Source organism: Podarcis raffonei, chromosome 3 (assembly GCF_027172205.1).
Source record: "Podarcis raffonei isolate rPodRaf1 chromosome 3, rPodRaf1.pri, whole genome shotgun sequence".
In the NCBI taxonomy this organism is placed as follows: Eukaryota; Metazoa; Chordata; class Lepidosauria; order Squamata; family Lacertidae; genus Podarcis; species Podarcis raffonei.
Window position 1 is genome coordinate 8,019,017 of NC_070604.1, and position 14,484 is coordinate 8,033,500.

A 14,484-nucleotide genomic window follows, 5' to 3' on the forward strand; every position below is an offset into this window, starting at 1 on the left:
AGGTTCTTTAATTCCTCCTCACTTTCTGCCATCAATGTTGTGTCATCTGCATATCTGAGGTTGTTGATATTTCTTCCGGCGATCTTAATTCCAGCTTGGGATTCATCCAGCGCAGCCTTTCGCATGCCTGTAATCAAATAGGTGCTGTTCTGTATGGATGAAAGAAATGATTAAACAAGCTTTGATTTTGCAGATATATTCTTCCGCCTCTCCCCGCCAAGCTCAGCAGTGAAAGATTTCAGGTGTTTCAGCACAAACCTTGAGGGTCGTGCCCTTGGAATAAAAGTCCCCAGAGAGGGTGGTGTCTTTGTGACATATGTTTTCATTTAAGCTGAGATGATACTGTGAGCTTTTCCATCTTAATGATCTAACAGATCTTGTTTTCTAGAGCGTTCCCAAAGCCGTAATTTTGGTTTCAGCACAGAGAGCAAGTCACTCCTCTGTGTGCTCCCAGTCCCTGCTTCACATGAGACTCTCCCAGGTCAGTTGTTCTCTCATGTTCACCTATGACATTCCTTCCAGTTGGAGGAGACTCCCCATCTTTTTGCTTCTGGAGCAACTCTAAAGAACAAAATGCACTTTCTGGTTACAGCTGACCAGTTTGCCTTCACCTTATTGCATAGCTGTCAACTTACAGATTTGAAAATAAGGGGCCAGCAGCCTTGAAAATAAGGGACCAGCAGCCAAAATAAGGGACCTGCAGCCTCACCTGTTCCAGGCACTCCAGTCTTCCTGTCCTCCTGCAGTCTGGTCAAACTCATGCTGGGTAGCTTCGAGAACGCTGTCCAACCAACTTTGTAACCAGAGGTTCAACTGAATAGAATCTGAATCACATGCACCACAAGGCCTATGCAGCCTCAACTTAAGATGGCTCCCCAGCCTGGCTTTGCACTGCAAAGTTTGCAGCAGCACATGCAACAAAATGGCGTCCAGCATTTAAAAACCCCCTCAGCTTCCATTAACTAGCCACACACAAGGCATGCAAGCTCCACCCCCCAGTCGTTCTTAGACTTCTTATTGGGTGAGCAACGCAGCCAAGCAACACAGTTGGAGCCTCCCTCCTCCCTGGCCGGCAGAGGGGGAGGGAGAGGAGCTGCTTCCTTTGAAATTTAAGGGACATCATTTAAGGGACATCCATCAATAAGGGACAGCAGCTGGACATGGCGCTGGAATAAGGGACTGTCCCTTCAAATAAGGGACACTTGACAGCTATGTTATTGTACACTATTACATTGTGTAAAAAATTAAAAACTGACGACCAGGACAAAACCAATTAGAACTGCAGTTAACTTAGAAGTGAAGTCAGCAGAATTACAGTGACAGGATGATGGCCTTCAGCCATGTCCCGACTACAGAAGAAAGTGGAAACTTGAAAACAGTGCAATGATAAATAATCTGAAGATAGTTCCAAATGATGGGAAATCATCTTTAGCTATGTGGGTGGGTATGTATGTATGTACTTAGTTATTTGCTTACTAACTTACAACCATTCATCAAAAGATCTTAGGGTGATTCACAAGAGAAAAATACAAAATATTCCATGTATGATGTTGCTGGCCATGTGGGGAAGCTTTCACTTGACTGCAAGTTTGTGGGCTAGATCTTATTTTGGTGGTTTTCCACTTTGGCCCACATTGCATTGAAAGGGACCGAAAAGCAAGAGGGAGAACCTGTATCCCTCCGGATATTGTTGGGCTGCAACTTCCATCAGCCACAGCTGGTATTGCCAATAGTCAGGGATGATGGGCATTGTAGTCATAACAATTTCGGGGGGGTCACAGGTCCCCTGTCTCTACCATAAAGGGAACACTGGGGAGTCAGGGAGGTATTTTGGTTAGAATGTTGGTCTAGGAATAGGGAGGTAAAGGTAAAGCTACCCCTGACTATTAGGTCCAGTCGCGGACGACTGGGGTTGCGGCACTCATCTCGCTTTATTGGCTGAGGGAGCCGGTGTACAGCTTCCGGGTCATGTGGCCAGAACTAGAGCAGCACACGGAAACGCCGTTTACCTTCCCGCCAGAGCGGTACCTATTTATCTACTTGCACTTTGACGTGCTTTCAAACTGCTGGGTTGGCATGAGCCATGATGCTCACTGGGTTGTGAGAATAAAATAAGGGTGGGAGGTTGAGAATCATGTGATTCTCCAGAGCGTCAGAAACAGGACTTCACTAAATGCTCATTTAGATTGCTTTCCAAGGAGCCCTGTCCCCACCCCTTCCAGGGCAGCATGTGGCAGAAGCAGCAGCGTACAGTGGTACCTCAGTTTTCGAGCATCTCAGAAGCCAAACGTTTTGGTTTTCAAGCGCTTAAAACCCAGAAGTAAATGCTTCCGTTTCAAACGTGTCCTGGAAGTCAAACAGCTTCTGAGGCGTGTTTCTCAATTTTCTCCATTGAAGTTGCCAGCTGCCCATTGCGCCTTGGTTGTCGAACGTTTCAGAAGTTGAACAGTCTTTCGGAACAGATTACGTTCAGCAATCGAGGTTCCACTGTACATGCATAGATGCCTACAAAATAAAGAAGAAGGATTTTTGGCTTTGGACTTTTGCCTTGTGGCCCCCAGAGGATTTGTGACCATTTGATTCTTTAAGATCCTTTAAAGGGGAATAACATTTGCCTTCATTAATAAATACTTTCCCCACTTATAAATATTAACTCCTCATCACTGTCGTAACCAGTGTTCTGAAGTCTGGCCCTTCAACTGATTAATCAGCTGGGTCTCTCCTTGAAATTGACTGAGATAAGCATACTCTGGTAAATTGATGGTTTCAAAGAAAAAGAGTGAAGAAGGGAATTGCTTATTACAGCTCCATTACACTGTTTAATTTTAGAAAATTTAAGAAACAGTGGCTTTGATGGCTGTTCCCCTCAAAGGACCTTTAAATCTATTAATAGGATTTAGTTCATTCTTTCCCCTCCTAAATTGCAAGGCAGTACCATCACAACTGGAAGCAATAGAATAAGGCTGCTATTATTTGCCATTTGATGAAACTGCAAAAGCTACCACAGCTGATTCTCTGCACCATATGCTAGATGCTACTGCTGTTGGTGGAATTTGCTTTTCTGCTGATTTGCCACTTCTGAAATCTTTATAAACCCATTCAGTGATTCCAAGTTGAAGGATGTGAGTTGGAAATTTGGTTAAGTCAGAGAGCCAGATGGGCAAAGCATTGTGAAAATCCAAAGGATATAATCAGAGATGTGACCCATTTTGAATAGCATTGATTGTTCTGACTTTTGGAGATCACTTTCAACTTTTCTTTTAAATGTGCATATGGTTAACAAGGGGATTGGGAAATGACTGCCTTTGTTATCTTATGAGAAACTTAAAACGCCTGTACTCTCAGAATATTTTATATTCCTGGTGGGAAATCTAGAGATTCAGAGAAATCTCTAAATATGGATATGTATTTTGTACTGTTACAATTCTACACGTGTTTAATCAAATAAAAATTATTTGGGGGGAAACGAATGAATGAATGTAGGACTGTGTCCCAAAGCCCTTTTGGGTTCTTGGGACAAATTTAATGTTTCCTATTTGGATCCGGGCTCCTGTCCACACCTAGTGGATGGGTATGTATAGGCCAATAAAATGAGATGAGCGCCGCAACCCCAGAGTCGGTCACGACAGGACCTAATGAACTGCATCCAAGAGTATTAAAAGAACTGGCAGATGTGATCTCAGAACCACTGGCAGTCATCTTTGAGAATTCCTGGAGAACAGGCGAAGTCCCGGCAGACTGGAGGAGGGCAAATGTTGTCCCTATTTTCAAAAAGGGGAAAAGAGAGGACCCAAATAATTATCGCCCAGTCAGTCTGACATCATTACCAGGGAAGATTCTGGAGCAGATCATTAAGCAAACAGTCTGTGAGCACCTAGAAAGGAATGCTGTGATCACCAATAGTCAGCATGGATTTCTGAAAAATAAGTCATGTCAGACTAACCTGATCTCGTTTTTTGACAGAATTACAAGCCTGGTAGATGAAGGGAACGCAGTGGATGTAGCCTACCTTGATTTCAGCAAGGCATTCGACAAGGTGCCCCATGATATTCTTGTAAAGAAGCTGGTAAAATGCGGTCTTGACTATGCTACCACTCAGTGGATTTGTAACTGGCTGACTGACCGAACCCAAAGGGTGCTCATCAATGGTTCCTCTTCATCCTGGAGAAGAGTGACTGGTGGGGTGCCACAGGGTTCTGTCTTGGGCCCGGTCTTATTCAACATCTTTATCAACGACTTGGATGATGGACTCAAGGGCATCCTGATCAAATTTGCAGATGACACCAAACTGGGAGGGGTGGCTAACACCCCAGAGGACAGGATCACACTTCAAAACGACCTTGACAGATAAGAGAACTGGGCCAAAACAAACAAGATGAATTTTAACAGGGAGAAATGTAAAGTATTGCACTTGGGCAAAAAAAATGATAGGCACAAATACAAGATTGGTGACACCTGGCTTGAGAGCAGTACATGTGAAAAGGATCTAGGAGTCTTGGTTGACCACAAACTTGACATGAGCCAACAGTGTGACGCGGCAGCTAAAAAAGCCAATGCAATTCTGGGCTGCATCAATAGGAGTATAGCATCTAGATCAAGGGAAGTAATAGTGCCACTGTATTCTGCTCTGGTCAGACCTCACCTGGAGTACTGTGTCCAGTTCTGGGCACCACAGTTCAAGACGGACACTGACAAACTGGAACGTGTCCAGAGGAGGGCAACCAAAATGGTCAAAGGCCTGGAAATGATGCCTTATGAGGAACGGCTAAGGGAGCTGGGCATGTTTAGCCTGGAGAAGAGGAGGTTAAGGGGTGATAGGATAGCCATGTTCAAATATATAAAAGGATGTCACATAGAGGAGGGAGAAAGGTTGTTTTCTGCTGCTCCAGAGAAGCGGACACGGAGCAATGGATCCAAACTACAAGAAAGAAGATTCCACCTAAACATTAGGAAGAACTTCCTGACAGTAAGAGCTGTTCGACAGTGGAATTTGCTGCCAAGGAGTGTGGTGGAGTCTCCTTCTTTGGAGGTCTTTAAGCAGAGGCTTGACAACCATATGTCAGGAGTGCTCTGATGGTGTTTCCTGCTTGGCAGGGGGTTGGACTCGATGGCCCTTGTGGTCTATTCCAACTCTATGATTCTATGATTCTATGATAATGGTCAAGGGTCCCTTTACCTTTATGTATAGGCATACATTTGCTTCATGAATAGCATCATTTGTGCTCCAACAGAAGAAGGGAGAGCATACAACAAAAAAGGCCAACAATCATCAGGAAAAGCAGGTTATAAATGTTAACATAAAAAAGTATTTATTTAAGAGCTTCGCAACATTGTAAGAATACAGGTGGTCCGGCTGCTCTTTGCCACTTAAAAAACAAATCCTAGATGGGTATTCCACTTTTAGGGTTGTTTAGCTGGGTATTGCATGGTTGGCCATCAAATACTTTTTAAAAACACACACACACACCACAATATAAACAAAGTTGACAAAATTGTATGACCACGAGGAAGGAGGTGTTGTCTTGCCCATATCTCACAACATAACCGGAAAGGTCCAAGAGGTCATCGTGACACCTGTACTATTAAATTCTACATGGTAAGGACAGTTAGAAACAGATGTGTGATTTGCGGGGTGGGAGCAGGGAATGTCACAGTTTCCAGCCTATAAAATACTGCATTTAGGAAGTTCAGGGCCCCTTCTGTTGAAGTGCAATCTTAAGGGAAGAACTGTGAGCCATATGTATCAAAAAGATAGCTACTATGTCAAGTGTTTCATGCAAAAGTAAACCCCAATTAAGCATAAAGGCCCTTGATGGTTTAGTCTGCCCTCATATGTAAGGAACTCCACGCTGGGCATTGCATTTTACTTCCAGATCAGAGCAGTACTTTCGGGCACACTTTGGGTTTAAACTTCAAAGTATTGAATGCTCCCTCTACAGCCTTAGGTAAATATATTGGGTATCTTTCTAGTTTCTTTCTGGAGCAAATTGTTCTTCCATGGCTGTTTCTCTCCGATTGGCTTGTCGTCTTTCCTCCTTGGACAGTGTCTTGGGAACATCTCCGAGGGGCACGTAGAATCCAGTTGGAATGCAAGCTGTGCTCCCGTGAGCTCGCAATGACTGAAAGAGGGAACCAAAATTGGAATGAATACACCTTCACAGCAGCATAAAGTTTTAACAAAGATAGATCTTTCTGAAAGCATTTTCGAAGGGTGCTCACATCACCCAATAACATTGGCCATGTTCACCTGCAACATTAAGCCAAGATTTCTTTTAACAATAGTATGTTGAACAACCCTGGAAGTCTTGCTGACCAAAGAAAGAAGCACCTTGTTTTCCTCGGCCTGCTTCTGGCAGCACCAACCTGTTACTCTTGTAGTAACATGGTCTCACTGCCTTGCCAACTTGCTTACCTAATGGCTAACTGCATAATTTTTCAGCTTCTCCTGGCATACTCCAAGCCAAACAAGCATTCTTCCTTTTCCTCCAGCATAAAGGTAAAGGGACCCCTGACCATTAGGTCCAGTCGTGACCGACTCGGGGGTTGTGGCGCTCATCTCGCTTTACTGGCCGAGAGAGCCGGCGTACAGCTTCCGGGTCATGTGGCCAGCATGACTAAGCCGCTTCTGGCAAACCAGAGCAGCGCACAGAAACACTGTTTACCTTCCTGCCAGAGCGGTACCTATTTATCTACTTGTACTTTGATGTGCTTTCGAACTGCTAGGTTGGCAGGAGCAGGGACTGAGCAATGGGAGCTCACCCCATTGCAGGGATTCGAACCACCGACCTTCTGATCAGCAAGTCCTAGGCTCTGTGGTTTAACCCACAGCGCCACCCACGTCCAGCATGGAGACACTCCATTCTTCACCCCAGTGGAATAGTGTAGTTTCTCCCTCTCTCTCTGCAGGACTCCTGCCTGCATCCCTATTAGATTTTATTTGAAGTTATTTGCTGACTGAAATGATGAATGTGCAGAGTCGAAGGCACAATGATCCCTCAGTGGCTCTGAGGGAAATTCACCTAAAATACTTCCTGCTTGTTGGTATGCATCATAGGGGAAGTTTTACCAAATCATTCCCCAAAGGCCACAGGTTAAGTAATGTCAGAAGGCAGGGTAACACCAGGGCCTTTCTTCAGTGGGTAAAAAGGTAAAGGTAAAGGGACCCCTGACCATTAGGTCCAGTCGTGGCCAACTCTGGGGTTGCGGCGCTCATCTCACTTTATTGGCCAAGGGAGCCGGCGTACAGCTTCCGGGTCATGTGGCCAGCATGACTAAGCCGAACCAGAGCAGCGCACAGAAACGCTGTTTACCTTCCCGCCGGAGTGGTACCTATTTATCTACTTGCACTTTGATGTGCTTTCGAACTGCTAGGTTCGCAGGAGCTAGTTGCTTGTTACACCAGTTACATTTCTGCCAGTCAAGCAGCTTTTAAAGCTTTTACATTATGGGGTTTAACTTTAATTTTGTTGATGAACAGCATGACTTTATTATGACAGATTTTATTTTATTTCCATGTGTCATTTGTCTATGGTCACTCAGCAGCTCCCTGAATTGTATGCCTACTTACCATCAAAATCAACATCTGCGTGTGGCGGGTGATCCCTCACCACAATTTTCCGATGCCTTTCTGCATCTAGCTCGGCAATAATTGAGTCAAAATAAGCTATTGCCTCGGTTACGTCTGAATTGAGCTGGGAGGCTTTCCTCTCTGCTGAGATCTGTTGAACAGAATAATATGACAGGAGTTTGGTTTGAACAAATAGACTTTGCTATTGCAAAGAACAACCCAATATCCAAGGATACAAAACGTGGGACCAAAATGGTGGAAGCGGACTTGTAAATGTTCTTCAACAAAACAATCTCTGATCACTGGCTAAATTGTTCTTTGAACCCATTGCTACTTATTTGTCTTTGGCCTGCATTTTAAAGTTTTTTTATGCTTAATTCGGGGAGTTGGATTGTGCTCTGGCTCAGAATGCCAATGTAATGGAAATTGTGAGTTCAGGGTTCACTTAGGTATATTCTCAAATGTTCTACTACCATGTGGGTTGTTTTAATGAACCATTTCTCAAGGCACCGGTGCAACTTCATATCTACAGTTGCCACCTATTTTTCTGCCAAAGTCCTGGCACTCTTGACAACTGCATTACTGCAGGAAAAATTCATTAGGTCGTTTCCCATCGCCACTTTTCCGTTTTGGGAAGAGCATTTCCTGCTGAATCACAATCAACAGCTTTTAGTTAAACCTTTTCAAAAAGTCAACAATTTTGGCCTTAAAAGCTCAGCCCAGCATTTTGTAACTTAACTTTAAAATTTAAAGTAAGTCCTTATTGTGACATATCATATTAAAGCCCGTGAAGTTCTGAAGAGATTGGTGTTTTTAGTTTTGACATGTCTCAGTGCTGGGATAAGCTTTTAAGTTTTTTGTGTAGTGTGACAAGGCCAAAATTATAATTTAAAAAAAAAATTCTGACCCTCATAATTAAAAAACGGGATGAGATAAAAAGCTAAAATTTTAGATTTAAACTTAGTTTTGCTCATTCAACAAATCAACAAAATATTAAGAAAATTGGATGGCATGAAGTAAGAAAGTTGGATCACTTGATATTGAATGACCCTCTAGTGTGGTTCTGCTTGATTGTGTAGATCAACTTGAAGGGGGATTAGATGAAGAAATGAATATAGGAGCACAGCTGCAGAAATAATTACTTAAAACAGGAATCCTGGAGCTACTCTCATTCCTTCTGTACTTACAGTACCTATGTGAGCTTGGAGAACTGCTTAGGTTCTCTGTGAAGTGAAAATTATTATTCTGATGAGGACAGGAACATTATCCCAGCCTCGCCATGAAGTCAGTGAAGGACCATAATGAAGCCACTGCTGCCCAAACTCACTCTTGTTTTCTGTAAACTGTGAATAATAATAATTACCTAATAGGCTGTTTCAAGGATAACTAATCATGCACAGTTTACAATGCAATCCTATACCTGTTTTGTCAAAGTAAGACCCATTCAGTTCTATGGGTCTTACTCGCATATATGTTCAGATTAGATTACAGCTGCGAATGCAGATTTGAGACAACACACACACACACACACACACACACACACACACACACACACACACAATGTTTCCTAACTATTACTGCTAAAGATTACCAGATTTATTCATGCCTACCCACTGGGAGCATGGTATAAATTACTTGTAGCCACATCCATGCACCATTGCCAGCAGGGTCCCAATATATATCTGCTCTGCTCTGGTCAGACCTCACCTGGAGTACTGTGTCCAGTTCTGGGCGCCACAGTTCAAGAAGGACACTGACAAACTGGAACGTGTCCAGAGGAGGGCAACCAAAATGGTCAAAGGCCTGGAAACGATGCCTTATGAGGAACGGCTAAGGGAGCTGGGCATGTTTAGCCTGGAGAAGAGGAGGTTAAGGGGTGATAGGATAGCCATGTTCAAATATATAAAAGGATGTCACATAGAGGAGGGAGAAAGGTTGTTTTCTGCTGCTCCAGAGAAGCGGACACGGAGCAATGGATCCAAACTACAAGAAAGAAGATTCCACCTAAACATTAGGAAGAACTTCCTGACAGTAAGAGCTGTTCGACAGTGGAATTTGCTGCCAAGGAGTGTGGTGGAGTCTCCTTCTTTGGAGGTCTTTAAGCAGAGGCTTGACAACCATATGTCAGGAGTGCTCTGATGGTGTTTCCTGCTTGGCAGGGGGTTGGACTCGATGGCCCTTGTGGTCTCTTCCAACTCTATGATTCTATGATTTCTGGAAAAGCACAATTTCCCCTTTCCAACTGGCTCCTGGCTGCAGCATTCATGCTGAACATCCATCTCTGTGGCTGCATTTCCCTTTCCCTATCAGGCTGTGACATGCAAAGCATTACTGAAGGTGACAAGTAAGTGTAAGCAAGTGTGTGAGATGTATATATTAGTGAGAGTCTCTTGGCTAGGCTCAGGCACCCAGAAATAGTGGTTCTGTACTGTATTGTCCATTCTTAAGGAAATCAGCCCTGAGTGCTCACTGGAAGGACAGATCCTGAAGCTGAGACTCCAATACTTTGGCCACCTTGTGAGAAGAGATGCTGGGAAATATGGAGGGCACAAGGAGAAGGGGACGACAGAGGACGAGATGGTTGGACAGTGTTCTCAAAGCTACCAGCATGAGTTTGACCAAACTGCGGGAGGCAGTGGAAGACAGGAGTGCCTGGCGTGCTCTGGTCCATGGGATCACGCAGAGTCGGACACGACTAAACGACTAAACAGCAACAACAACAACAACAACTGTATTGTCCTTTTTAAATAGTGCAAGAGCACATTTTAAGGGTTTCAGTGGTTACATCATGTTTTTTCCACATGTAGGCAGCAACCCTATAAACACTTACCAGTGAGTTCCATTGGCCATAGTGGGACTTACTTCTGAGTAAACAAATATAGTAATCACTCTGTTAGGATGCTGTTTAGTGTGCCTATAGCACTTTAAATCACTATCGGCACTGCTGCAAAGGAGTAATCTACTCAATACCGCACCTAATAACATACCTGCTTGTGAAATGAAAGCCTTTTTTTAAAACAATCTGAGAGCAGCTGCCATGCTAATAAAGAAATTAAAGCACGGAACACATTGATTTGCATAAAACTAATGGTGTTTCTTTTTCAAAAGAAGAACAGCAAGAGAGAAACTTGTCCAAAGGTTAAACACAATCTACGGTTGTCGATGCCTTCTTTAGCTACTGGCTGTAAAAAAAGCATGGCTTCACTTTCTTGAAATTAGACTCCCTGCAGTCATGGCCTCACCTGCTGAGAAAGTTTCTCATTTCGGCTGCTCAGAATTTTGCTTTTGTTTGTTTTTTAAACCAAGCAGTCACCATGTCTCTAGATTGATGGAAAGGGTTAGGGTTGGGTGAACAAAGTGTAAGTTGTATTTGATACTTCTGTGTAATGGATGTGTGTGAAAAACTGAACGGGGGATGGACCCAATGAAGGTATTACAGAGAGAAACACATCACATTTGTGGGTCTCGCTTCTCTTGTGCACATTATTATTAAACTTCCACAACCTTTCCCAATCTTCCATCATTATATTGTGACCAAAATCTCTTACCCAATCTATCATCACAGATTTCACTTGTTCATCCTTTGTATGCCATTCCAACAGTAAATTATACATCTTAGACAAATGTTTAACATTGGTATCTAACAATTCTGTTTCTAATTTGTTTTTTTCCATTGCAAAACCATTTTTCTTGTCAAGCTTCAATAATTCATTGATCTGATAATCTTGAAGCCAATCCACTTTGTCTTTGATTTGATCAGATGGTCTTAATTTAAATCCTTCATTATCCTCAAGCAAAAGGTCAGAGTATCTCAACCATTTATTCTCCATATTTAACTTTGGGGGGGGCCTTAGCTTCCATTGGTGAAAGCCATCTGGGTCTTTTCCTTCCTAGGAGATCTTTATATCTTATCCAAACGTTATATAGTGATTTTCTAATTACATGATTTTTGAAACCTTTATGGGCCTTTATCTTATCATACATATAAGCAATGTTTTCTTAACCATGTGATGCAATAGCTCCTACCTTGGAAGACTGTACTGGTGGAGGCGTGGCTGGTGACTTTTGCCTCGTCTTGGAAGATTTTGTAGACACTGAGGAAATATCAGATGCCCTGTCACTGGACTTCAGATCTTTGATGCTCTCAATGTATTTTTTCCTCAAAGCTAGCAAATCTTGCAAGTACTGCAAACAGTCTTGAGTCTTTGAGTACATCCATGCCCGTTCTTCTTCCTTCAGATGGAGGCAGGCAACTGAATCCAGGCTGGTGGTACTTTTGCTTTTTTTCAAAGGCTCGCTGAATTTGTTATCCTCATCTCCAAGCACATACATAGAGGTGCTACGGATCAACCGGACTGCAGAGCCATCAAAAGTAGGGATTCCATCGGACAGGCTTCTCCTGCGGGAGTTGGGGTGAAATATTGCGTGAATCTTCCTGAGCATTGTGCAGGTCCTTCTTCACCTCACCCATCGATCATACAGAGGCTCAATTCAATACATGGTTCTTGCCTGTAGCAGAAACTAACACTTTGCCATGTGCCCTTTTGTAGTTAAGAATCCAGTTTCTTGCAGATACAGCTGCCTACTTACATCTATCTATTTATTTCAGACAATAGCAGATGATGAAATCATACCAATTTCTTCAGTCACATCTTTCCTTAAGATATTTTTAGTTCTCCTTAAGGGTCGCACAGCTTACTGCCTTCATTGTGCTGACCATGGTACTGAACTACCCTTAGAAATGAAGAATAAAGGAAAACACATTTTGTTAAGAGGTAATGAGAGACAGATGAGGATTTCATAAGGCTAAACTAAAAGATGCCAGGAAACCAGGGTCCCCCTGCATTTCCACTGCTGAGCTCTATACTGGATAAGCACATTGCAAAACCAGGCAGCAGTTCAACTGCTTCTGAAGGGGTTTTGTTTTCTGTGCTATGGCAACCGAGAGATGGTTGCAGCTATCTGATAACACTATTGTTGAGAATAAAGTGGACTAGGATATCCAGATCCATTACACCGCCTACAGCAGCCTGAGCATGGGAGGCTGGCCATAAAATAAAACTGTCTTCCAAAACACACGTGCCAAATAAACAAAGTTGGCTGAAGATGTTTACTTATGTTTGCTGACTGGGAGCAGTTGTGGACCACCGGTATGAAGTTTACGGCATGCATTGCCTTAAAGGAGAATATTATGAAAATGATTTACAGGTGGTACATGACCCCAGTTAAGCTTGCAAAAATTTATCACCTGCCTGACAACAAGTGCTGGAAATGTAAAGAAGCTGAGGGAACATTCTTTCACCTTTGGTGGACATGCCCAAGGGTTAAGGCTTACTGGGAAATGATATATAATGAACTGAAGAAGGTATTTAAATTTACCTTTCCCAAGAAACCAGAGGCCTTCCTTTTGGGCATAGTTGGCCAACGGGTGCCAAAGAAAGACAGAATATTTTTTATGTATGCAACAACAGCAGCAAGAATACTTCTCGCCAAGTACTGGAAGACACAAGATCTACCCACCGTGGAAGAATGGCAGATGCAAGTGATCGACTACATGGAGATGGCTGAAATGACTGGCAGAATCCAGGACCAGGGAGAAGAATTGATGGAACAGGACTGGAAAAAGTTTAAGGACTATTTACAAAAATATTGCAAAATGTTTGAGTGTTAACATGATGTGGGAAGTGAAGGTAACAGGGCATGTGGGATTTGGTTAAATGTGAATGAAAAGTAAATTTTCAAAAAGGAGAAGGGGGTTATGAACAGAATAAAATTATGTCTTAGTATATAAGATGAGGAATGGGCTAAGATAATGAAAACTTGGGACATAATAATTAGAAAAACATAATTTGTAAGCATGGTTTGAAGATGGGTTTGAATTTGCTGAATCAGATGAATAAAGAGGAACACAAAAAAGGGAGATGTGAGGAGGTCAGGACAGAGGGATAAGGAATTTTGTAACTGTTTAAAGTGGATTTTTCTTTTTTCTTTTTTTCTTTTTTTGTTATATATTTTTTGTTTTTTGACTTTTCTGTGGGTTTTAATTAATGGAATGATCTATCTGAAATGATGAATTCTTTGTTTTGTAAAACTTTAATAAACATTTATTTTTTTAAAAAAAGAAGATGTTTACTTATTAGCAAAGCCAGCTTAACAGATTGTCTCTGTTAGTTGGGCTCAGTGCTTTGTATACTACAAGCAACCTCGGTGCATATTTTGCTCTCATCTTGTGAAAGGAAACTCCTCACTGTCATTTTGCACTGACTCCTGCTGCGGTCCAGGCCCCGGACAAACAGAGAGTTGGGCTGCACATGGATTTAGGATGCTGGTGAGGAGCATGCAGGGTTTTAATGGCCCGAGACTCTACCCAAATGTGGAAGAAGGCTGTACGAGAGTTGGAGTCCACATGGACATAGGATGCTACTGAGGAACATGCAATTCATGGTTTGAATGATTTAAAATGTTATCTAAATGTGGTTGGGAAAGACCATATGTGTAATAAGGATCAAAAGAAAATCAACCAACCCAACGTGAATGACTGTTTACACTTCAAATTTCTTCCAAAGATTTCTTCCCTCTTATCTTATTCCATTGTATTCTCTCTCTCTCTCTCTCTCTCTCTCTCTCTCACACACACACACACACACACACACACCAAGCTTGCCATATACTACATTTTCCCCCACTTGGTTAAAGAAACATAATCCCCAAACTTTCTCTCTCTCATCTGAGAAAGCTGGTATGCAAAGAACAATTCATACCGATTGACGATGCTATGATATAGCTACAAAGCAACGAACAGTTCTTGGAAAGCACAAGCCTTCTGGGATTTCCTCTTCTGGAATCATAGACATTTTTATTCTGATGCCACCCAGACTTCACTGCAACATCTATCAAAACCTCATGTGCCAGAATGT

At 42.6% G+C, this 14,484-nt stretch overlaps 1 protein-coding gene across 1 annotated transcript; it reads right to left on the minus strand.

The window, feature by feature from the left end:
• Positions 1 to 5,331: 5,331 nt before the first annotated feature.
• Positions 5,332 to 12,387, minus strand: C3H13orf42 (chromosome 3 C13orf42 homolog). The gene is made up of 3 exons (XM_053383295.1): positions 11,594 to 12,387; positions 7,568 to 7,718; positions 5,332 to 6,119 (listed from the first exon to the last, which is right to left on the minus strand). The coding sequence occupies exons 1-3, from the start codon at positions 12,008 to 12,010 to the stop codon at positions 5,875 to 5,877; spliced, it is 813 nt and encodes a 270-aa protein (XP_053239270.1). The 5' UTR covers positions 12,011 to 12,387; the 3' UTR covers positions 5,332 to 5,874.
• Between the last annotated feature and the right edge of the window lie 2,097 nt (positions 12,388 to 14,484).